The 18,555-nt window shown below is 31.6% G+C and overlaps 2 protein-coding genes across 4 annotated transcripts; one reads left to right on the top strand and one right to left on the bottom strand.

Annotated features, from left to right (window-relative positions):
- Positions 1-2,142: 2,142 nt before the first annotated feature.
- LOC131939755 (G patch domain-containing protein 4) lies at positions 2,143-7,987 on the top strand. The gene is made up of 7 exons (XM_059298240.1): positions 2,143-2,343; positions 5,623-5,696; positions 5,970-6,056; positions 6,405-6,464; positions 6,673-6,755; positions 6,892-6,945; positions 7,193-7,987. The coding sequence occupies exons 1-7, from the start codon at positions 2,289-2,291 to the stop codon at positions 7,704-7,706; spliced, it is 927 nt and encodes a 308-aa protein (XP_059154223.1). The 5' UTR covers positions 2,143-2,288; the 3' UTR covers positions 7,707-7,987.
- Positions 7,988-9,645: 1,658 nt separating this feature from the next.
- On the bottom strand, positions 9,646-18,285 carry LOC131939757 (uncharacterized). 3 transcript variants are annotated; one of them, XM_059298243.1, is made up of 12 exons: positions 18,234-18,285; positions 16,848-17,003; positions 16,538-16,613; positions 16,221-16,409; positions 14,104-14,282; positions 13,846-13,984; positions 13,397-13,504; positions 13,184-13,275; positions 12,700-12,970; positions 11,825-11,880; positions 11,625-11,719; positions 9,646-11,509 (listed from the first exon to the last, which is right to left on the bottom strand). In XM_059298243.1, the coding sequence occupies exons 2-12, from the start codon at positions 16,908-16,910 to the stop codon at positions 11,101-11,103; spliced, it is 1,677 nt and encodes a 558-aa protein (XP_059154226.1). In that variant the 5' UTR covers positions 16,911-17,003; positions 18,234-18,285; the 3' UTR covers positions 9,646-11,100. The 3 variants fall into 3 exon arrangements, with proteins under 3 accessions (XP_059154226.1, XP_059154227.1, XP_059154225.1); XM_059298244.1 differs by lacking the exon at positions 18,234-18,285 and adding an exon at positions 18,220-18,227; XM_059298242.1 differs by lacking the exon at positions 18,234-18,285 and adding an exon at positions 18,105-18,194.
- Positions 18,286-18,555: the final 270 nt, after the last annotated feature.

The following is an 18,555-nucleotide window of genomic DNA, read 5'->3' as shown; positions in this document are numbered from 1 at the left end:
GTCAAACCTAGCTGAGTGACTGGTCAAACCTAGCTGAGTGACTGGTCAAACTTAGCTGGGTGACTGGTCTAACCTAGCTGGTCAAACCTAGCTGAGTGACTGGTCATACCTAGCTGAGTGACTGGTCAAACCTAGCTGGTCAAACCTAGCTGAGTGACTGGTCAAACCTAGCTGAGTGACTGGTCAAACCTAGCTGAGTGACTGGGCAAACCTAGCTGAGTGACTGGTCAAACCTAGCTGAGTGACTGGTCAAACCTAGCTGAGTGCTGGTCAAACCTAGCTGAGTACTGGTCAAACCTAGCTGAATAAATGGTCAAACCTAGCTGAGTACTGGTAAAACCTAGCTGAGTACTGGTCAAACCTAGCTGAATAACTGGTCAAACCTAGCTGAGTACTGGTCAAACCTAGCTGAATAACTGGTCAAACCTAGCTGAATAAGTGGTCAAACCTAGCTGAGTAACTGGTCAAACCTAGCCGTGCATCTTGTCAAATCTATCACGCCAACTTCTGAGATACTGTGTTGCACAAAGTTGGATGATTACGTTGCTATCCGTTGTATACAAACTTATATTATAGGTTATTTTATCAGGTGTATATTATTAGAATCTAATGCATCTGATGCATAACATAAGATGTAGGCTCATATAATTAGATATAAGCCAATACCATATTAGATGTTGGCACATATCATTATACTTTCTTATGACAAGTACATCAATAACATATATGCTTACATCATTAGATTTAGATTTATTTGGCACATATTATTAGACTTTTTTTATGACAAGTATATCATAACATGTATGCCTGCATTATTTAAGATTTATATGACACATATCATTAGATGTTTCTTATAACAAGTATATCATAACATGTATGCCTGCATCATTGGATTAATTAAGATCTATATCTAAAACCATAAAACTTACCAGTATATACAAACAACAAACATATGGTCCATAAATTAACGAACAAGCCTGATGCATCAACGGGTTTGACATTATGGGAAATAACAAACAATTTACACGGTATCAAGAAAATCAAACACCAATTTGATAAATGAGCTGATGATATATATGAGGTTACTATAAAAAATTAACAGAAAATCATAAGTTTTAGAAATCAACGGATGATATGTGAGAGGTAACCATTAAAAAATCACAGAAATTACAAGCATGTTTTAGAAATCAACGGATGACTTAAAGGGAGATAACCAACATTTTACAGGGGTCAAGAAATTCACAAGCTGTCTCTTACATGAATGGATTAAATATTCTTACCCCTGGCGTTGAAAAATGACATTCTAACAGTCATGCAAATTCGATACGCCGTTAATTGACAAATGGGAGGTAACCATAAAGCCAATCGCTCTAGTTTCTAAAAATGTTTTTTAAAACTCTGCCTTTCTTTAAGCAACAACCAAAAAACCTGGTGCCTAAAATAAACACCTATAAAATACATAATTTGAAAGGTAAGTCGTAATTAAAAAGTCGCAGTATTAAATCTTATCAAATACATTCAAAATTCATATATGAAGCAATACAGCAAAGAGTGTCAAATATGCCTAGAAAGAGTTGAGAGGGTTATGTAAATCTATTTTTTTAAAACGTACTGTTGTTAGTCGTGTTGGTTTGTCACCAGAATTTTGAAAGGTAAAAAACCTGTTAAAACCAATATCTTGTTACACACACACAAAAAAGAAAACTACTCAAAACATTTCTACAGTAATAATTGTAAGCCTATTTTCTCCAATTAAGCATCGCAGATCGGAGCTTATCTGAGAAAATATAGGTTAAGAAATCTAATCTTTATAGTTTCAGTTTTCTTGTTGTTGTTGTTGTTTTTAATTTAAAGCATTAGTTAAGGATGTATTTATTTTGATTCTGCTGTAACCCAGGCATTTTAGTGAAATTTAACCAGTTACTTTAATTTTAAAGAATATTATTTTTTTCATAATTTCTTAACTTGAAACTGAAACTGATGGTAAAGAAAAAGTTTATTATTTGTAAACTACAATTATAAATTCATAAAACCGCTCTGAATCACTACGATGCCTAATTATTTATCATTATCAATGGCATAGATAGATCATTAAAAATAACATTTTGCTTCAACATTGACAAGGTCCTGGCCTTTGCGTATTTAATGTTACATATTTAGATAGAGTAGCTTCCCTTTCATCTTGTAAACAAATATGATAAACTAAAAGAACGATACACACGTGCTAGAATAACTTACAATTTCTATAAAAATCTACTGCTTCAACTCTTTATTGTTCCTCTAAAATAATGGCTGGATTAGATTTTGCAAAACGTATGCTGAAAAAACAAGGCTGGACAGAAGGTATGTCAACAAAGGTCAAAGACCAAAGACGGAATGACAGATCGGATCGGAATCTATCGTTTTTTACTATTTTAGATCATTTTAGGGTCTAGCTCAGGGGTTCCCAACTTTTTTTTTACTCTAGAGCACATTCTAAAATATCGGCAGGGTGGCGGGCACACCACCTCTTTTAAAACGACAAACTCCTTCCAGATTTTCACCCCCTCCCCTTCAAACTTTCGATTTCCATCCCGTTCAACCTTTCAATAATGTTTATGAAAAAAATTATGTCTCTGTCGAATAGTGAGAGGCGGGCACATGCGAATCGTTCGGCGGGCGCCATGGCGCCCGCTGGCACGGGGTTGGCAAACCCCTAGTCTAGCTAGTAGCTAGCTACTACCGCTACTAGATCTAGCTAGAATCAGAATGCTAGATCGACGTAAAATCTGCCGAGACTAGATTCTACAGGGTTCGTACGCAGTCTGGAAAGTCTGGAAAAAGTCTTGAATTTAGAAAAGTGAATTTAAGACTTAAAAAAGTCTGGAAAATCGCTAGTTTTTGGGCAGGATTTTTTAAAAGTCTGGAAAAAGTCTGGAATCTAGTTTTAGAAACAAAACTTCGTAGTCCATATTTTCCAACTTAAAAACAAATGTTTTTTTTTTTAAGTGAATTTACTCCAATTTTTTTCCCCGCGCTATCGCGCGGGTTTACACTGTACTGTGACGTTTTTCCGCTGGTTTGCAGAAAAAAGACGGATGCTCAGTTACTACGTCATTGGGAGAAGAGGGGAAGGGAGGGAATAGATATTTTGTGGCACGACTAACCGTGTGAATGTGTTACAAGTACGTACAATTGTCATTTAATGAAAGAATGATCGCCGTCATGATTGTTAGGCTCTCGATTTTACCCGCTATTTTTTCATCGTTAACAAAATTTATGGGGGAGATGTGTGAGTGGTTGTTTAGATATAATGTATCAGTCTGTAAGGCGTCATCCGTTTATGACTTACAACAATTTTTCCGATTTTAGACCCACCCCCTTTCCCCTTTCCCCACTCCTCCTCCCCCCCCCCCCCCCCCCTCTGTCCACACGCGTTCACTTACTTTGGATTAATATTAACATTTATAAGATTAATAAGTCGCAAGGCCTCCTTGGGTTCATACCTGTATTTCTGTTTGCTTCAGCTTAACAAAGAGGTACTATTTTTATTTAGGAGTAGTCCATAAATGACGTCACACTCCGGAAAGTCGGGAGGAGGGTTTTATAAAGTGTGACGACACGTTCTTGCAATAATGTTAAGGCAGATATAAATACCGTGTTTTACTTACACGCTGTGATGGTTTTTAAAACACCAGCACAGTCGTCTTAATTTTACTTTCTACTTGCAAGATACAAGTTTTATGTTTGTTTTAGAATGTAATCACAAAATCTTCCGACCCCTTCCCCCCTCCATGTGTACGTCATAAATGGATGACCCCTTTAATTTTAATTCACCTTCCATTAAACTATTTTTGATATCTTTGCAAATGCTGACGATTAAAGTTAGACTACCCCGCCCCTCCTTGCAACATCGGTTACTTGTGTGAACTCACCGTGACCCCAAGTTGGTAGTTGGTACTGCTTGGTAAGTAGGGTGGGGGAGGGGGTATAAGTCACAGCACAGTTCATGTTATACTGAAGTCTAGACCACTATGACCTCACAGTGACCGCTTCACCATGTCTGTGGGGGGGGGGGGAGGATACCGGCAATTTTTTTTATTGTAGACCCGTTTCTCAGCTATTACTATAAGCACATACAGTTTTTTTTTTTTTTTTTTTTGCACCATATTTTTTTTTTACAAGTAGCCTATAGGCTACTTAACAAGAGCAGACCTAAATTAATACATTACATTATTATTCTTTAAAGTAATTAACTCTCACTATTATGCAATACCATTTTAATGATAGTTTAATTGAAAACATAAGCAATTAGATCAGGAACAGATTACATAAGTCTAATGTTGGAAACAAAATAGTTGCATCATTTTAATCAATTTTTTAATTGTTAAAATTTTAGGTAGGGTGGAGTAGGCAAACTTAGAAAAGTGATTTTCTGTCAATTCGGCTAGAGAAAGTTCACTATGAATATAGCTCAATTGCCTAAAATAAATGTCAATTTAGTATAAGTAATTATAATGACAGTACAAATAGTGCATCATTTAAAAAAATTATTCGCTAACACATTATCTGTCTAAAGTCTGGAATTTTTCCAAAAAAGTCTGGAAAATGTCTGGAAAAAGTCTGGAATTTCATTTTCAAAAAACAGTATGAACCCTGATTCTAGTAGTCTATGTGGGGGAAAAAAAAGGTGACTAACTAATTTTGGTGATCTATCGTTTTATGTGCGTAAAATCGGCAGAGGCTAGTAATGTACGAAAAAGTTCCCTCATTGTTAAAGCTTTATCTGACTTTATCAGAAGTAGGGCCTATAATAATACGAAGTGACTACTCGGAAGAAGATTTTTCTCCCAAACGTCTCCACTTAGTGACCTATGGCTAGAGTTAGGGATAGGATTAGGGTTGGCATTAAACAATGCCCACCATATTTTTAGTACTTGTTCTTCATGCAAAAATACAACTTTTGTCCTGAGGGAATTGTGATGGCTTTCATAGAAAAAAGTATTTGGTAATTAATATGCAAATTTTAACACTTTTGAATATCAAAAAGGGTACGATTTTTTAGACCATGTAAAATTCTTACTAGTAGCTATTTCAAAACGTTGTGACAAAAGTTTTAATATATACTAAAATATACCTAAGCAGTTTAAATTGGATTGCTATAAGTACATAAATAAAAAAGCCTTAGCATTTTTAAAAGTACTGAAATATTAAAAATGGTGGAGGTTTTTTCGGGTTTCCATGACAACCGAAATTGTTTTCAACCCTTTTTTTGCTGTTTAATACTTACTTTCATGGTCCAAACATGGTAATAGTATTCAAAAGACTTTAGATCTTAAATTGTAAAAAATAGAAGAAATAAACTGCCCATATCCCCTTAAAACACTTAAAATTAAATCTAGTTCATATTAAACTCATTTGACTTGGTACATGCACAAATAGTGACAGACTCACATACATAGCTCTCTTACTTTCAAAATTCTTAGACCTGGTAGATTTTCCAAATTATCTTGAAGTTTAAGTAAATTTAGGGTCCTCCAGTTCAGGGGGCAGACAAAGCAAAAGGCTTCCAAAAAAATATATTGCTATAAAGCTATTCTTTTAGGCAGTATTTCTAAATTTCAAATTGTTTTTTTTTTTAAGGCTCAGGACTGGGAAAGAAAGAAAATGGCATGTCTGAACCTATCAAAGTTTCCCTCAAAATGGACAAAGCTGGAGTAGGTTGAGTTTTTACTCAAATTGAATAAAAAGTATTCCTATATATGCTTGCTATGTTTGGTACATTCCTGCATTGAAATATATTTATTACATTTTTATGATTATATTATCTTAAAAATGTGTCCAGCTTAATACTGAGCTTATCTAAGAATAAAGATACAACTGTTACAGGACTTGCTAATCAAACACAGCAGTGTATTTTAAACTTTTTAATTTTTGTGTGATGATTGAAGGTTTATAAATTTAAGTTTAAATTTACTTTTGAATTCTAGGTTGGCCATGACCCAGGCAAAGAGTTTACAGATCACTGGTGGTTAAGGGTTTTTAATGAAGCTGCTCAAAAGATTGGAAAACAAAAGGTAGCAATAGTTACAATGTCCATTTTGTGATGTGACACCATGCTAAGTAGAATCTTTTAACTTGACAACTAAAGCCTATCTATAATAATGTACACTAGTTTTCAATGTTTTCTTTATTAACTTTATTACATATACCAGGTACACTATCCTATTATGTTAGCATTGCCTGAAAAATTGTGTAATCCTCTGCATGTTCATTAGAAATTTGAATGCTATATTTACTCTAAATGGTCTACATTATTACATTTCTAAATTGGTATTCTTCATCTAATCTTGACATTCTTAGCTACAACTTTTCAACATAACAGTAACACATTGAATTCAAATTTATATTTATTATTTCTGCAGGATGACAAGGAGCAAAAACCCAAGACCACATCAGTAAATGTTTATAAGGGATTTGTTCAGGTAATTTTCATAATTCTAATTTTTGTTTTTCAACTTTGAGTAGTTTTTTACTTGAAGTAGTTTTAATTTAATGTAAATAGCCTCATCAATTGATGTCACAATACCTATTCCTACTTGAAATGTAATAAATTTACTTGAATCTTGTCGAAATTGATTTTTGTAATTAAAATGCTATTCTTTTACAAAATTGTTAAATATTTTCTTTCAGAGCTCAACATTAACAAATGGTGTAGAAGAGGATAACAAAAATGACTCAGACTCCAGTGAAGATGAACCAGGAGAAGCTGTTAGGTAAAAAAAAATTAAAATTTTTGTAAAAAATCTTGCTGAGGCTGAAGTTATAATGTGTTAGAAATTAAAATTAATTATATTTAAAGATTATTTTTTATTAAATTATTATTTTATGGTTACATATCTGTTATTTAAGCATACCCACTTTGGATGACATTCACAAGTTTTGTGGTGGTGCAACAGGACACAGGTTTGTTTTATATAACCTTTAAATCATTGTTTCAAATTCTTAATCCATTTTATCAAATTACCACCTGCATTTTAAAGCCAGGATTATTTACCTTGCTGTCTAGGTTACATGTTGTGTTTAATATTAAATGCAAATTTTTAAAATGTACTCATGGCCTGCCTATATTTAAGTGGGTTTTCTCTTTTTGAATTTGATTCCCTGCTTAAGATCTAAGAGAGATAATGCAATATATTTATTTTTTTCATAGGGCTGCAATGTTTGGAATAAAAATGAAAGGGAAATTGAGCAGAGTTGCAGCGCAAGATCAGAAATTTGAGGAAACTTTAAACAGAAAAAAATCATCCAAGACAAATGAAACTGCTGATATAAATCCTAATGTTGAAGTAACAGAAGGTAGAGTCTCCAAGAAAAAGAAGAAGAAAAAGAAGTCAGCAGATGAAGATGTCAACAGCCATAATAGTAGTTCTACAAGTCCTGCTGAAGTATATGGTAAAGAAGAAATTAATCAAAATATAGAGAAGAAAAGGAAAAGTAAAAAAAGGACAGTTGCTTCTGAAGATAAGGAAGCTTTAAGCAATGTTGAAGTCACAGAAACAGTAACAGAAACATGTAAAAAGAAGAAGAAAAAGAAGAAAAGAAAGTTGGAAGATGAATGTGAACCTAGTCTAGACTTAATGACACAAGAACAGAATGAGACAACAGCAGTAGATCATCTAGAAGTAATTAAAAGAAAAAAGAAGAAAAAGAAAGAAAAGTTATGATGACAATTATAGTTTTAGGTTGCTAAAAATTATAATGATATATTTAATTATTACAACAAATGCTTTTATCTGTTAATGACTAAATACTAAACTGATACTGTAATTAGGCCTTTATTGCTTGTTTCTGGTTATTCACCATTTAATTTTGACAAAATGAAATTTTATGTACATTTTTTATTCAATTATAGATTTGGATGTTACTTTTGAAACATAATATACTTAAAATGTGAATAACAAAAATATGAGTTACCGTAAATAAATAAAGCCCTAAATATGACACATATTTTTAGTTTGTGGTGATTGTTTTATAATAACCATAGGCTATATATTTTGTAGTGTGACTATAGTGACATAGTCCAGGGGTCGGCAACCTTTTGAGATGAAAGAGCCAAAAGTTACAATTTACAAAATTTTCCAGTTTTTAAAGAGCCACTAATATTATTATTCAAATACTCTGGTATTTGATTAGAATTAGGTAAATCAATTTAATTGTTTATTTGAAATAAATACCTTTAAATATGAACTAATATTGATTGATAGAAAAACATGTTTCGCACAAAAAAGTGTGCTAGCTAGCTCTGCTATGATTAAGTTAGTAATCAAATAATATAACTATAGGACAATCCCAATCCACTTTAGAAGCCAATAACTTTGTTTTTTCTTCTTTACGGACCCCACTGGCTCAGGAGGTGTCTCCTATAGCCAAGTAGCCCTCAACTCTGACTAACTGGCTTAGATATAGGTTTGATAACTGTATCGGTCGCTTCTGTCCTTCGTTTCTCGCAGTGCTTATCTTCCACCCTACTTGTTCCCCACAGTCTAGTACCTGGCTCCACCGTAGAAAGTTAATAACTAAAATACTTTGGTAGAGGGATGCATTTTGAATAAAATAACAATCCTGTTTAAAGTTGTTTTTCTTTAAAGTATAATATTTTTATAAGTTTTGAAAATGAAATAATATAACTATTAATATTTGTGCAAGGAACTGGAGAGCCGCACCTTGACATCAAAAGAGCCGCATGCGGCTCGCGAGCCTCAGGTTGCCGACCCCTGACAGTCATTTTAAAAAATTACTATGGCCATTGGTCTATTTATTATAAATTACTACAAGTGGGTTGGATCAAATGCTAATTGGATAGTTTGGCAGCATTGCACTTTTTTTTCTGTATTTGTAAATAAAAAGATAGAGACAGAAACAGCTCTTCAGCCCACAGTTGTATGACTACTAACATTTTAAAAATAATACTTTTTAAAAAAAATATTCTCTCCATACAAAAAATAAACTTTTATCACTAAAGAAAGTAATAAGGTAGAGGGATGCTGAATGGTGGGATGTTACCACTGACGACAGCTAACTGTAAGTCTTGATTCTGACGACTATCCAGTGAAACAAATGCTGCTGGGAAAAGTGCTTACCTCATCCACCTTGCATGCCTAGATCGTTGAAACAGATTAACTCTAACTTTATCTACTCCATGTACCTTGCTTGTGCTCAAATGGGAAAAGATGATGAGATAATTTAAATATATCAAGAGTTTTTATTTGGATTGTTAATTTATCTTTTAAAGCATTCTAGATTAACTTTTTAATACTTGAGAAAGTTTTTTCCAATCATAGACTTACTACATCTGCATCAATTAAAAGTAATATTTTAGTTAGTACACAAAATCAACTTCAATGGGGGCTCCAAAATTCAAGTTTTGTGGACATGTAAATTTACGTTCCCATGGTACGATTTAAGCAGCTGTCAGTTGCATGCACACAAACCAAAAATGTTTCCTGTTATTTTCCATTGTGGACAGTTTGTTGTGCTAAAAAAAAGTTGCACACTAAAGTATCATCTAAGCGTGCATAATTTTTTACTATGCTTGGTTTTGTTTTTCCTATTTACCATGGCTAATAATGTTTATAATTTACATATTAAACACATAAAAACAAGTGTAGTTGAAGTACTTTTTATTAACTTTAAATTAAGTACTGGTACTTAACGCATATGCAATTTTCAAACACACTATTAAAAATATATACAATTTGTTCTTGCCTCGGTGGTATAGAAGAATGGTTTTAACAAAAGAAATTTACCGACTCAATGAAATGCTAAAGCACAGGCTGATGATTACCTATCACTATAAGAGAGTCAAAACAGCATAAAACAATAATTGGAAAATAAAAGAAATAAAACAATCTAAAATAATTAAAAATCTACAGCTTGCTTGATTTTAAATTAAGTATTGTCAAGCCCTAAAAGTAAAAAATATTATGTACATGTAATTATTTTGTTAAAAATTCTGCACTTATTAAAAGCCATAAATAAACGTTTTAGAGTTGAAGGTTTTGAAACTATTTTTGAAGTCAAACTTGTTCCTGGTTACTTGCATAAATATTACAACAATTAGATCTAAGCCCCATAAGAATGCTTCTTTCATATTAATAATTGTATTTTTGAACAAGAGATTTTTCAGGTGTCTAAAAATCTTAAAACATCACAGCTTAGTTTATTAAATTACAAGAACTTTACTTTTTTTTTTAAAAACAGAATTCATCAAATCTTTGCATATATAAAAATGACTTGCATAAAACTTAAAGGCACTTGTAAAGCATCATGTATATATACATATTTAAAAATACATTTGTGGGCAGTAACACCAAAAGAGAACAATAGCTTTTTAAAAATGTTATACCATATCTCTATATTTTAACAGTATACATTTTTAATACAGGCATAAGTTTTTAGTTCGTTCAAAATGCCTATCTGTGAGATGTGGCAATTCTTGCAGAGATTTTTTTTTTCTAGCTTTCCAGATACATCTGTCTCCAGTGAAAATGCAAAAATATCTATTTATTAATCTAACTAGACATTAGGGTAGTCATTAAAATTTAATTTAATAATTTACTAAGTTCAGTTTTATTTAAAAGGGGAGATAATATAAAATACTCTAGATATTACAATCAGATGGTCATCAGAGGTAAACTGAACTTTTTTTACAGCTGAGTGATTTTATTGCATGGTCATGGACTAAGAAGTAGCAGATAATTGTCTTTTAATGATTTAGAGCTACTGAATGGGGCTTTAACATAAGGAATTTTTAGTCAAAGCCTCTTTATTTAGTAAAAGATTACTAAAAAGTGGAAAATAAATATAAAAGCCTTTTTAATAAGCTTTTAAATGCACTGAAAATAAAAAAAACTTGCTTTCTCTAATCAAAGCTTTTGAGTGATTAAAGCTCTAAATAAAGATATCAATTTTATTTTTAGTGCATTATTATAAGATTATTATAAAGATTTTTATTTTATTATTACAAATGACTTCTAATGGAGGTCAGTACAATAAACGTTAACTGTCTATGCAAAAAATATTGCTTATAAAAAGTTTATAAGAATCCTGCAAAATAATCTAAGATATTCCAGTTTCTAGAGATATAATTTTGTAGCGTAAATTGTATGGGCACATATTTTTCCACGGAGAAATATCAAGACCCTCGTGTTTTAAATGTCTGTTATTTACACTAGTAAAATTTTCTGAAGAACTGGCAGCAACAATATGTCTGTCTCTTTTCTGTTTCAACTTTGCAAAATTTGTATGTGCTGGTCTAACTATTCGTGATCTCAGACCAATCTCCTTTGGGGAAGATGTTCTATTTTTCTGGATATCAGTGATATTTGCTAACAGGTTAGCACTGTTCGATGGCTGTTTTCCAAAGTCATTGTGGCAGTTTGCCATTGACTCCTTGAGATCAGATTTTTGTGACAGACTGTTTGGCTTATCTTTCATTACTTGTGATGAGTTAGAAATGTTTATAGATCTGCAAAAAGAAAGGGTAAAAATTGAAACAAAGTTCAATTAAATCAATTTAAAAAAAAAAAAATTAAATCTATTATAATATATTTATTACAAAATAAAGTGCAATTTTTACATACATTTCTTGGAAAGGTTGTCTCTTAATGTGAGTCAAAGATTGCTTGCTATCCAGTGAGCTATTTTCATCAATGGTTCTTTTCTGCCGTAATCTTCTCTGTACAGGGGTATAGTTAAATTGAAAAATCAATTACAACATAGATAAAGAAACATTACATTTTACTTAAAAACGTAATAGTATTACTGGACTAGAACAAAATACCTTAATTGGTGTAGGTCCAGACTGAGCAGATTTTAACACCTGCAATTCTCTATTTGCTGCAAGAAAGATTTCTATCAATAACTGACACAATAAATATTGAATGAGAAAAGAAAGTTTGTAAAATTGTTTTATTGATATTCACTTAGGTACTTAGTACTATTGATCTAGTATTAGACTGATATGCCAAATTTTCTCAACTACAGTAACTCAAATTTTCAAATGGACTAGCAAACCCTGATGAATTTTATTCCTTCATATACCACCTTTGGAAATTAAATATGTTTATTATACCAAAAAAATTTAATATTACCTTTCTAAAAACCACTAGAAAAACATTTAGCTGCAATTGCTTCTGTAAAGTGTCATTTACTTAACATTTTCCCCAGCTGAACTGACATTAAAACAGGTGATCCCCCCAAAACACACCTTCACATTGGTAAAAAAGTAAAGTTCCCTTTTCAAACCTGACAGTCTATAAGGCAAGTGAAGTAGAGTTCACTGGTTTCTGTTACCTCGGCATATAAAGATAGTGTGGTCAGCACTATGCCCAGACGCCTTTACTTTCCCTAACGTGAGTTAGGTACCCATCAGAGTTGGGTGGACTCTGGGATGGTCTACTGACTTAAACCCGGATTCAAACTCGAGACTTACGGGTTAGCAGTCCAGCTCTCTACCACTAGACCACTCTTCCCCCTCACACTGGTATTATTCCTTAAATATTTTTTTTTAGAGAATGTGTACAGACAAAATGTTTTTAAAATTTTAATCAGCAAACAGCCGCTAATTTTAAAAATAAATGAGATATTGTGATTTTGGTGCTCACTTATTGCTTTTCAATTAAACACAAGCATGCTGCCTGAATTTATAAAACTCACCAAGTTCAATTGCACAAGTTAAATACTCCAGCTGGCAAACACGCAGACTCAGTTTAATGTCTTTAGCACCCGACTTCCTCAGCAAGGTGGGTGTTACAAAACTTGACTGAAATGTTGCCAGCATCACACCTGAGTTACAAATATCCCAGAGCCTTTGACAAGCCTTTAAAGATGAAAGTCGAATGGTGAAACTTATGCTTCCATTACTTATATCTGTCAACTCGCCATGACTACAGACCAGTTTTATTGCATTATATGCTTCAACCGTTTCCTGTGATTGACAAGACATTTTTTAAGGAAAATAAAGTGATAACTATGTTACATATAATATACAAAACACAATAAAAGCTAAGAGTCTATCCCCTATATCTTATGATGAAAAAAAATATGAAAGATTCCTGAAACTGCGAAAATGAAAAATTTAAACACACAGATCAACTATACAGTATCAAAATTTAGGTAAATGAAACAAATAACTACCAACCTTCACAAGTTCATTTGTTTGTTGGAGCTCTTTCTTGAATTGTTCAAAACTGGATGGAGTACAATCTTTTCGCTTGATCTTGGAATATGCATCTTACAAAAATGTAAATAATAGGAACTTTAACTTTTAGAAATACAAATCAGTACAAATTATTGGAAGAAATTTCTAGCATATGTAAATAAAAATACTTAGGTAATTATTTTTTAAAGTAACCTTCAGCTATTTTCAGAATTGTGGCCTCTATCTGCTGACAGGTGCATACTTTGACTCTTTTATTGATTGGAACAACACGCTCACAATCAACATTGACACGCATTTCACCTAATTAAAGATAAAAATGCAAATGTGTTTTTGCTTAGTGTTTTGTTTAATAATTTATTTAAGTGCTTTCTTTAACTAAATAATGATAAAAATAATTCTTTTTTAAGTGTTGAAAGACAAACTAATAAAATAGGTTTTATTTATGTTTTTTACATTCATTCATCAAAACCTAAATTAAATTGCAGTCTTACTTCTACTTAATGTTTACTAAAATAACTATTTGCTTCATGGTAACTAAATGCTTTATTTAAAAGTACTTCATTTGATATTACATAATAAAACAACCATATATTATAAGACTTAAATTTTTTTAAATGTCAGAATTGTACTTGGTTCATTACCACTTTTTCTTTTTCTTGTACTGTTTTTTTCAGGTGGATCTATTATGTCAGCGAGTCCATCTTGTAATGTTTGTCGTAAGGCATCAACAAAGACATAAAAACCTCTGTCAGATCTTTTAATTAAAAGATTTAGCAGTTCCTAAAAAAAGGTTTATGACATTCAATCAAAAAGTAAAAAGTAATTGCTATAGCGATGTTTTAGTGCATACATAATGTAAGAAAACAGTCAGAATCTACGTATATAGTTATTTCTGATACCTCATTCACTAATTCAATTCCATTTTTGTCTTTTATCCTGTTGACATCACTTTCTGTAAAGATTTTTTTGGCAATAAGAAAATTGAATAAGTCACCGGGCGACATGTTTGCAACCAATATCTCACGATTGTCTCTTATTGCTTGTTTATGTTCAGGAGTCATTAACTTGTTAACTGCATCTTTTAAGGAACGGAAAAAAAATAAAGTTGAAATAGTACTTTATAGATAAGCATACTTCAACAAAACAATTTTAGTCAACTTAAAAAGTATACTTAACAGAAATTAAAATTGAGTAAACATTTAAACACTATAAAGGTAAATGGAATGGAAGATTAAACTGATGAGTGCAAATAAATAATCCTATAATACAGAACTTTTTATAATGTGACTGTGAATTAAAAACATTTAACGAAGTAATTCTGAATTACAAACTACTTGCGGTAAAAATTATCAATTTAAAGAGGAAAATGTCACCTAATTATATAAATTGAATTGAGTAGTATAAATCATGCAGTTAAATGTCTAGGTTTGAGAAAATAATGTGGGGTGGAACTTTTAAGCCTTAACACAGCTTTAAGTCAGTATTTTAAAATTGATTAAAAAGTACTAAAACAATTCCGATATGTAAAGAAACGTAAAACTACAGTTAACCTAATAAAATAAGAAATATTCTCAGTAAAATAATTTAGTGATAGATCAGTGAAAATGTTAATAAAAATGCTCCATTTCTGAACTAAAATCAGGCTGAATGTATGAGTAAGGACCTATTTTCAACTATTATTTGTAGCAAATTACAACCTGTAAATTAACATAAAAGAATTATTGGGTGATAAAGTAACCTGAAGTAGAACTTATTCTACTTTTAGCTTTTCAAAAGCCTATAACTTGAGTGCTGTTTCAGATAGAAAAATGAAATTTCATATATAAGTAAAAGATCTAATCCTCTGCCTTCTAACAAATTTCAAATGATTTACGTTAACCAACGGAAGTAATTTACTCTATTTCCGTTTTCTCAAATAACGCAAATGAATTTATAAAGTACTAATAATATTCCGCACTATTATACACATATTGTTTGCCATTCACTTGGTGGGCAATTCTTTTTTACTACGAAATTCTATTCTATTTTAAAAAGTTTAAGTAATTAAAAATGGATTAAAAATCATGTCTATTTCCCGAGTTGCCATCCCTTGTAGTGTTATATTAGAATATTTGAGAAAGTTTAGGGGAGATCACTCACGGTTTATGATTTTGATATAATGTGTAAGAAAAAATAGATATCGATTCAAACACGTCAGGGATCTCGATTGCGCTGGGCTTGTATTTTCTTTGTAAAAAATTTCTTGATCGCGTCGGTGAACGAAAGGTACACATGGTTTCATTATCGCGCTTTGTCATTCACACTATGTTTGATATTGCAGAGATATTTTTTCATTTACATAGAAAAATTGACCATCTTTCTGGCCATGCTAGTAAAAATCTTATATTTTTAGTGGATTTTGGTGAAAATTCAATTATTTTGAGAAAATTTGAGAAATTAGCCATTATTACTAAAAAAGTTTACTTAATATTTTAAACGACACTAAAGGTCATTCAATCCTGCGTACGTTAAGCTAAGTTATGGCGCTGAAGCCCAAAGCCTCAGAATAGGGGCTGTTTTTTTGCTGCTAAAAATTGATGCAGAGATGTTTTTCAAGCTACAAAAACATTTATTTTCCCTTAACCAATATAAAAACAAACAACATATTACTGTAGAGCTGAAGTTAAGCTTTCTAACCACACCATTTATATTAATATACTCTTAATTTTTATGGGAGAACTTTGTGGTGGAAAGTAGTGAAAAAGTATTGAAAATTAGCAAAAACCTCAATTTTCAGCAGTTTGGAGTACCTACTACAACCATTTCGCTTTATTGCATGTAATTATATTTCATAATTGATTTGTCATAAAAGAAAAATTTCGAAACCAATTTATTCTATCTACAGAGTTACCCCTCTTTAGCAGGGATTTTGCAGGATAATTAATCTGAAGGTGGTTTGTGTAAAATAGGTTAAGCTCAATCATTGTCTAAAAAGAAAAAGAATGTTTTATAAAAGGCAATTAAAACTTGTTCTTACTATATGAATCATCTGATCTCTGAAACTCCTCTCTTAAATCATCCAATGCAGAGCTTGATGCACCAAGTGAAGAATAACTTGCTCGGGTAGACTTCTGTTGAGCTAAAATATCATCATGAGATTGAAGTATATCTTCAGTTTCTCTATTATCTCGAGTTTTGCTCTCTTTTTGATTCTTTAAGCCGGAACCTGTTATTTATAAAAATAAGGACAAAGTGATAACAATATCAAACAAAAAATTTAGAACAGAATATTTTGATTAATATGACTGAACAAGAAACAATACTGGTAATGAATATAAAGAAATTAAAAATTACTTGAAGAACTGGATTTTGATAACTCTTCTTGCAGCAATCTTAAATGATCAAGCTTTTTCTTATATTCAACTTCTTCCTGAAAATGAAGGGAAAAAATACAGTGCATGTCATTTTACAAAGAAACATTTTTCATTAAGTGATATTGTTATTTTATAACAAGATATATTTCAAATAAGGCCTAAGATAATAATATTAAGTGAGTTAGGCCCCTAACTGAAATTTATTGTAGATACTCTTTGGTAAATGGATCAAATATAGAGCTTAACAAACATAACAAAAGATAAAGTAACAAGAAACATGATTTTTTAACCTTTTTCTTTTGAAGTCTTCTAATTTGCTCTTCAATATCTTCCACTGAATCTCTGTCAGCCATTGTCTTGTATACCAAAGGAAATATGACAACACAAATGCATTGTTTGAATGCGATTATTTGTAGATTGCTTTTACATCCTCTCTTGTAAAAATTCTGCAAAAATTGTAAGAAAAAAGATGTTTTTTAATATAAGTTTTGTCAGTTACTTGTTACAGCTAGTATTGAGTTTATAAATACCTAAATACTAAATATGGATCTTAAACTTTCATGGCTACAATACTTATATACACTATTTAACTAGCGATAAACTAAACAATTGTCGAGGTTAAAAACATTAATATTCTTGCATCATCATTGGAGATCAAAATTTCAAGAATTTAAAACAATTTCGCTGCATTGGAAGTGAAATAAAAATTGCCCCAAACCCACAGATAAAGACAGAGACAGCTACCTTAGTAATAGCTTATAAAAACTGAAGTATACATGAAGAGCATGTGCAGCACCTTATGGTGTCACACCCCCACCCCAATAATAAAAGTTTATATAAATTAAATTGGTGTCATTCCCCTCTCCCATTTTGCCAAATCACGTGAATTTGTGAACACATTATTTTATTTCAAGTAGAACATAGCAATAGCAACGTTTCATGGTTTACGTCATGGTGTGCCCACACCCCTTTCAGGGTCGTCAACTAAAAAACTTAAGACTTTTTTAACTCTATTTAATCGTTAGCCTAATTGAACTGGCAAAAACTTTCAAAAAGAATTTTTCTTCTATGTGTTTTGCAATTTTTAGTCTTGGTGCCATCCACCTAAACTAGACATCTGAGATCTACACAACAGTTCTACACTAGTTTACAGTTTAATATAAGTCTCGATTCTAGATCTAATCTAAATCTAATTCTAGATCTAGAGTAGTCACTAGAATTCCAATCTAAATCTAGAGTCTAGACTAAGTCTATTCTTCAGTAGTTGTTAGGGTCTAACTTAGAGAGTGTGTGTAGAGTGTGTAGTGTAGTCTAAGTGTATGTGTAGACTAGCACTAGAGTACTGTGTAGACTGTACTGTAGGACAGTCTGTAGGTAGAGTAGATCTAGATCTAGACCTAGAATCTAGATCTAGAGTATTCTACTTCTACAGAGATCTAGATTAGATTTCTAGTCACTAGTGACTCTGAACTCTGAGTGTAGACACTAGGTTTTTAATAATAATATCAGTCTAGTCTTAGTACTACTGAGTTTAACCGTTAACATACTCATTTTAATAAAAGATCTAAATTCTAGATTTAGTCTAAATCTAGATTCTAATATCTAGAATCTAGTCTAAACCTAGAAATCTAGAATCTAGATTCTGGAATAGAATATCAAAACCAAACAAAAATTACCGCTTCCTATTTTTGTTGAGCCTCTGCTTACCAGGCTATAGTACAATTGCATGTAGAATGTTTTTATGACATCAAATTTATTGAGATATTTAAGAGGAAAACCTACTGATAGTCTGATTTGGGTTGAATTAATATTTTTTTCAAAGATAACAGTTATTTACTTTTTATAATTTCACTTAAGGATGCTTTATTAAAATAATATCTCAAAACATTTGCTAATCCATTTTGGCAATTCGCTTACCTAAATTTAAACATCATTTTTTGTTCAAAAAGTAGACCAAATGATAAGACGATGATGGCCCGTGGCTAAAAAATGAATTTC

This window comes from Physella acuta, unplaced genomic scaffold, assembly GCF_028476545.2.
Source record: "Physella acuta isolate Inbredline_101_S28 unplaced genomic scaffold, ASM2847654v3 ptg000291l, whole genome shotgun sequence".
Classification (NCBI taxonomy): domain Eukaryota; kingdom Metazoa; phylum Mollusca; class Gastropoda; family Physidae; genus Physella; species Physella acuta.
Note: the sequence above shows the minus strand (reverse complement) of the source record. Positions and strands in the feature narration are given on the sequence as shown.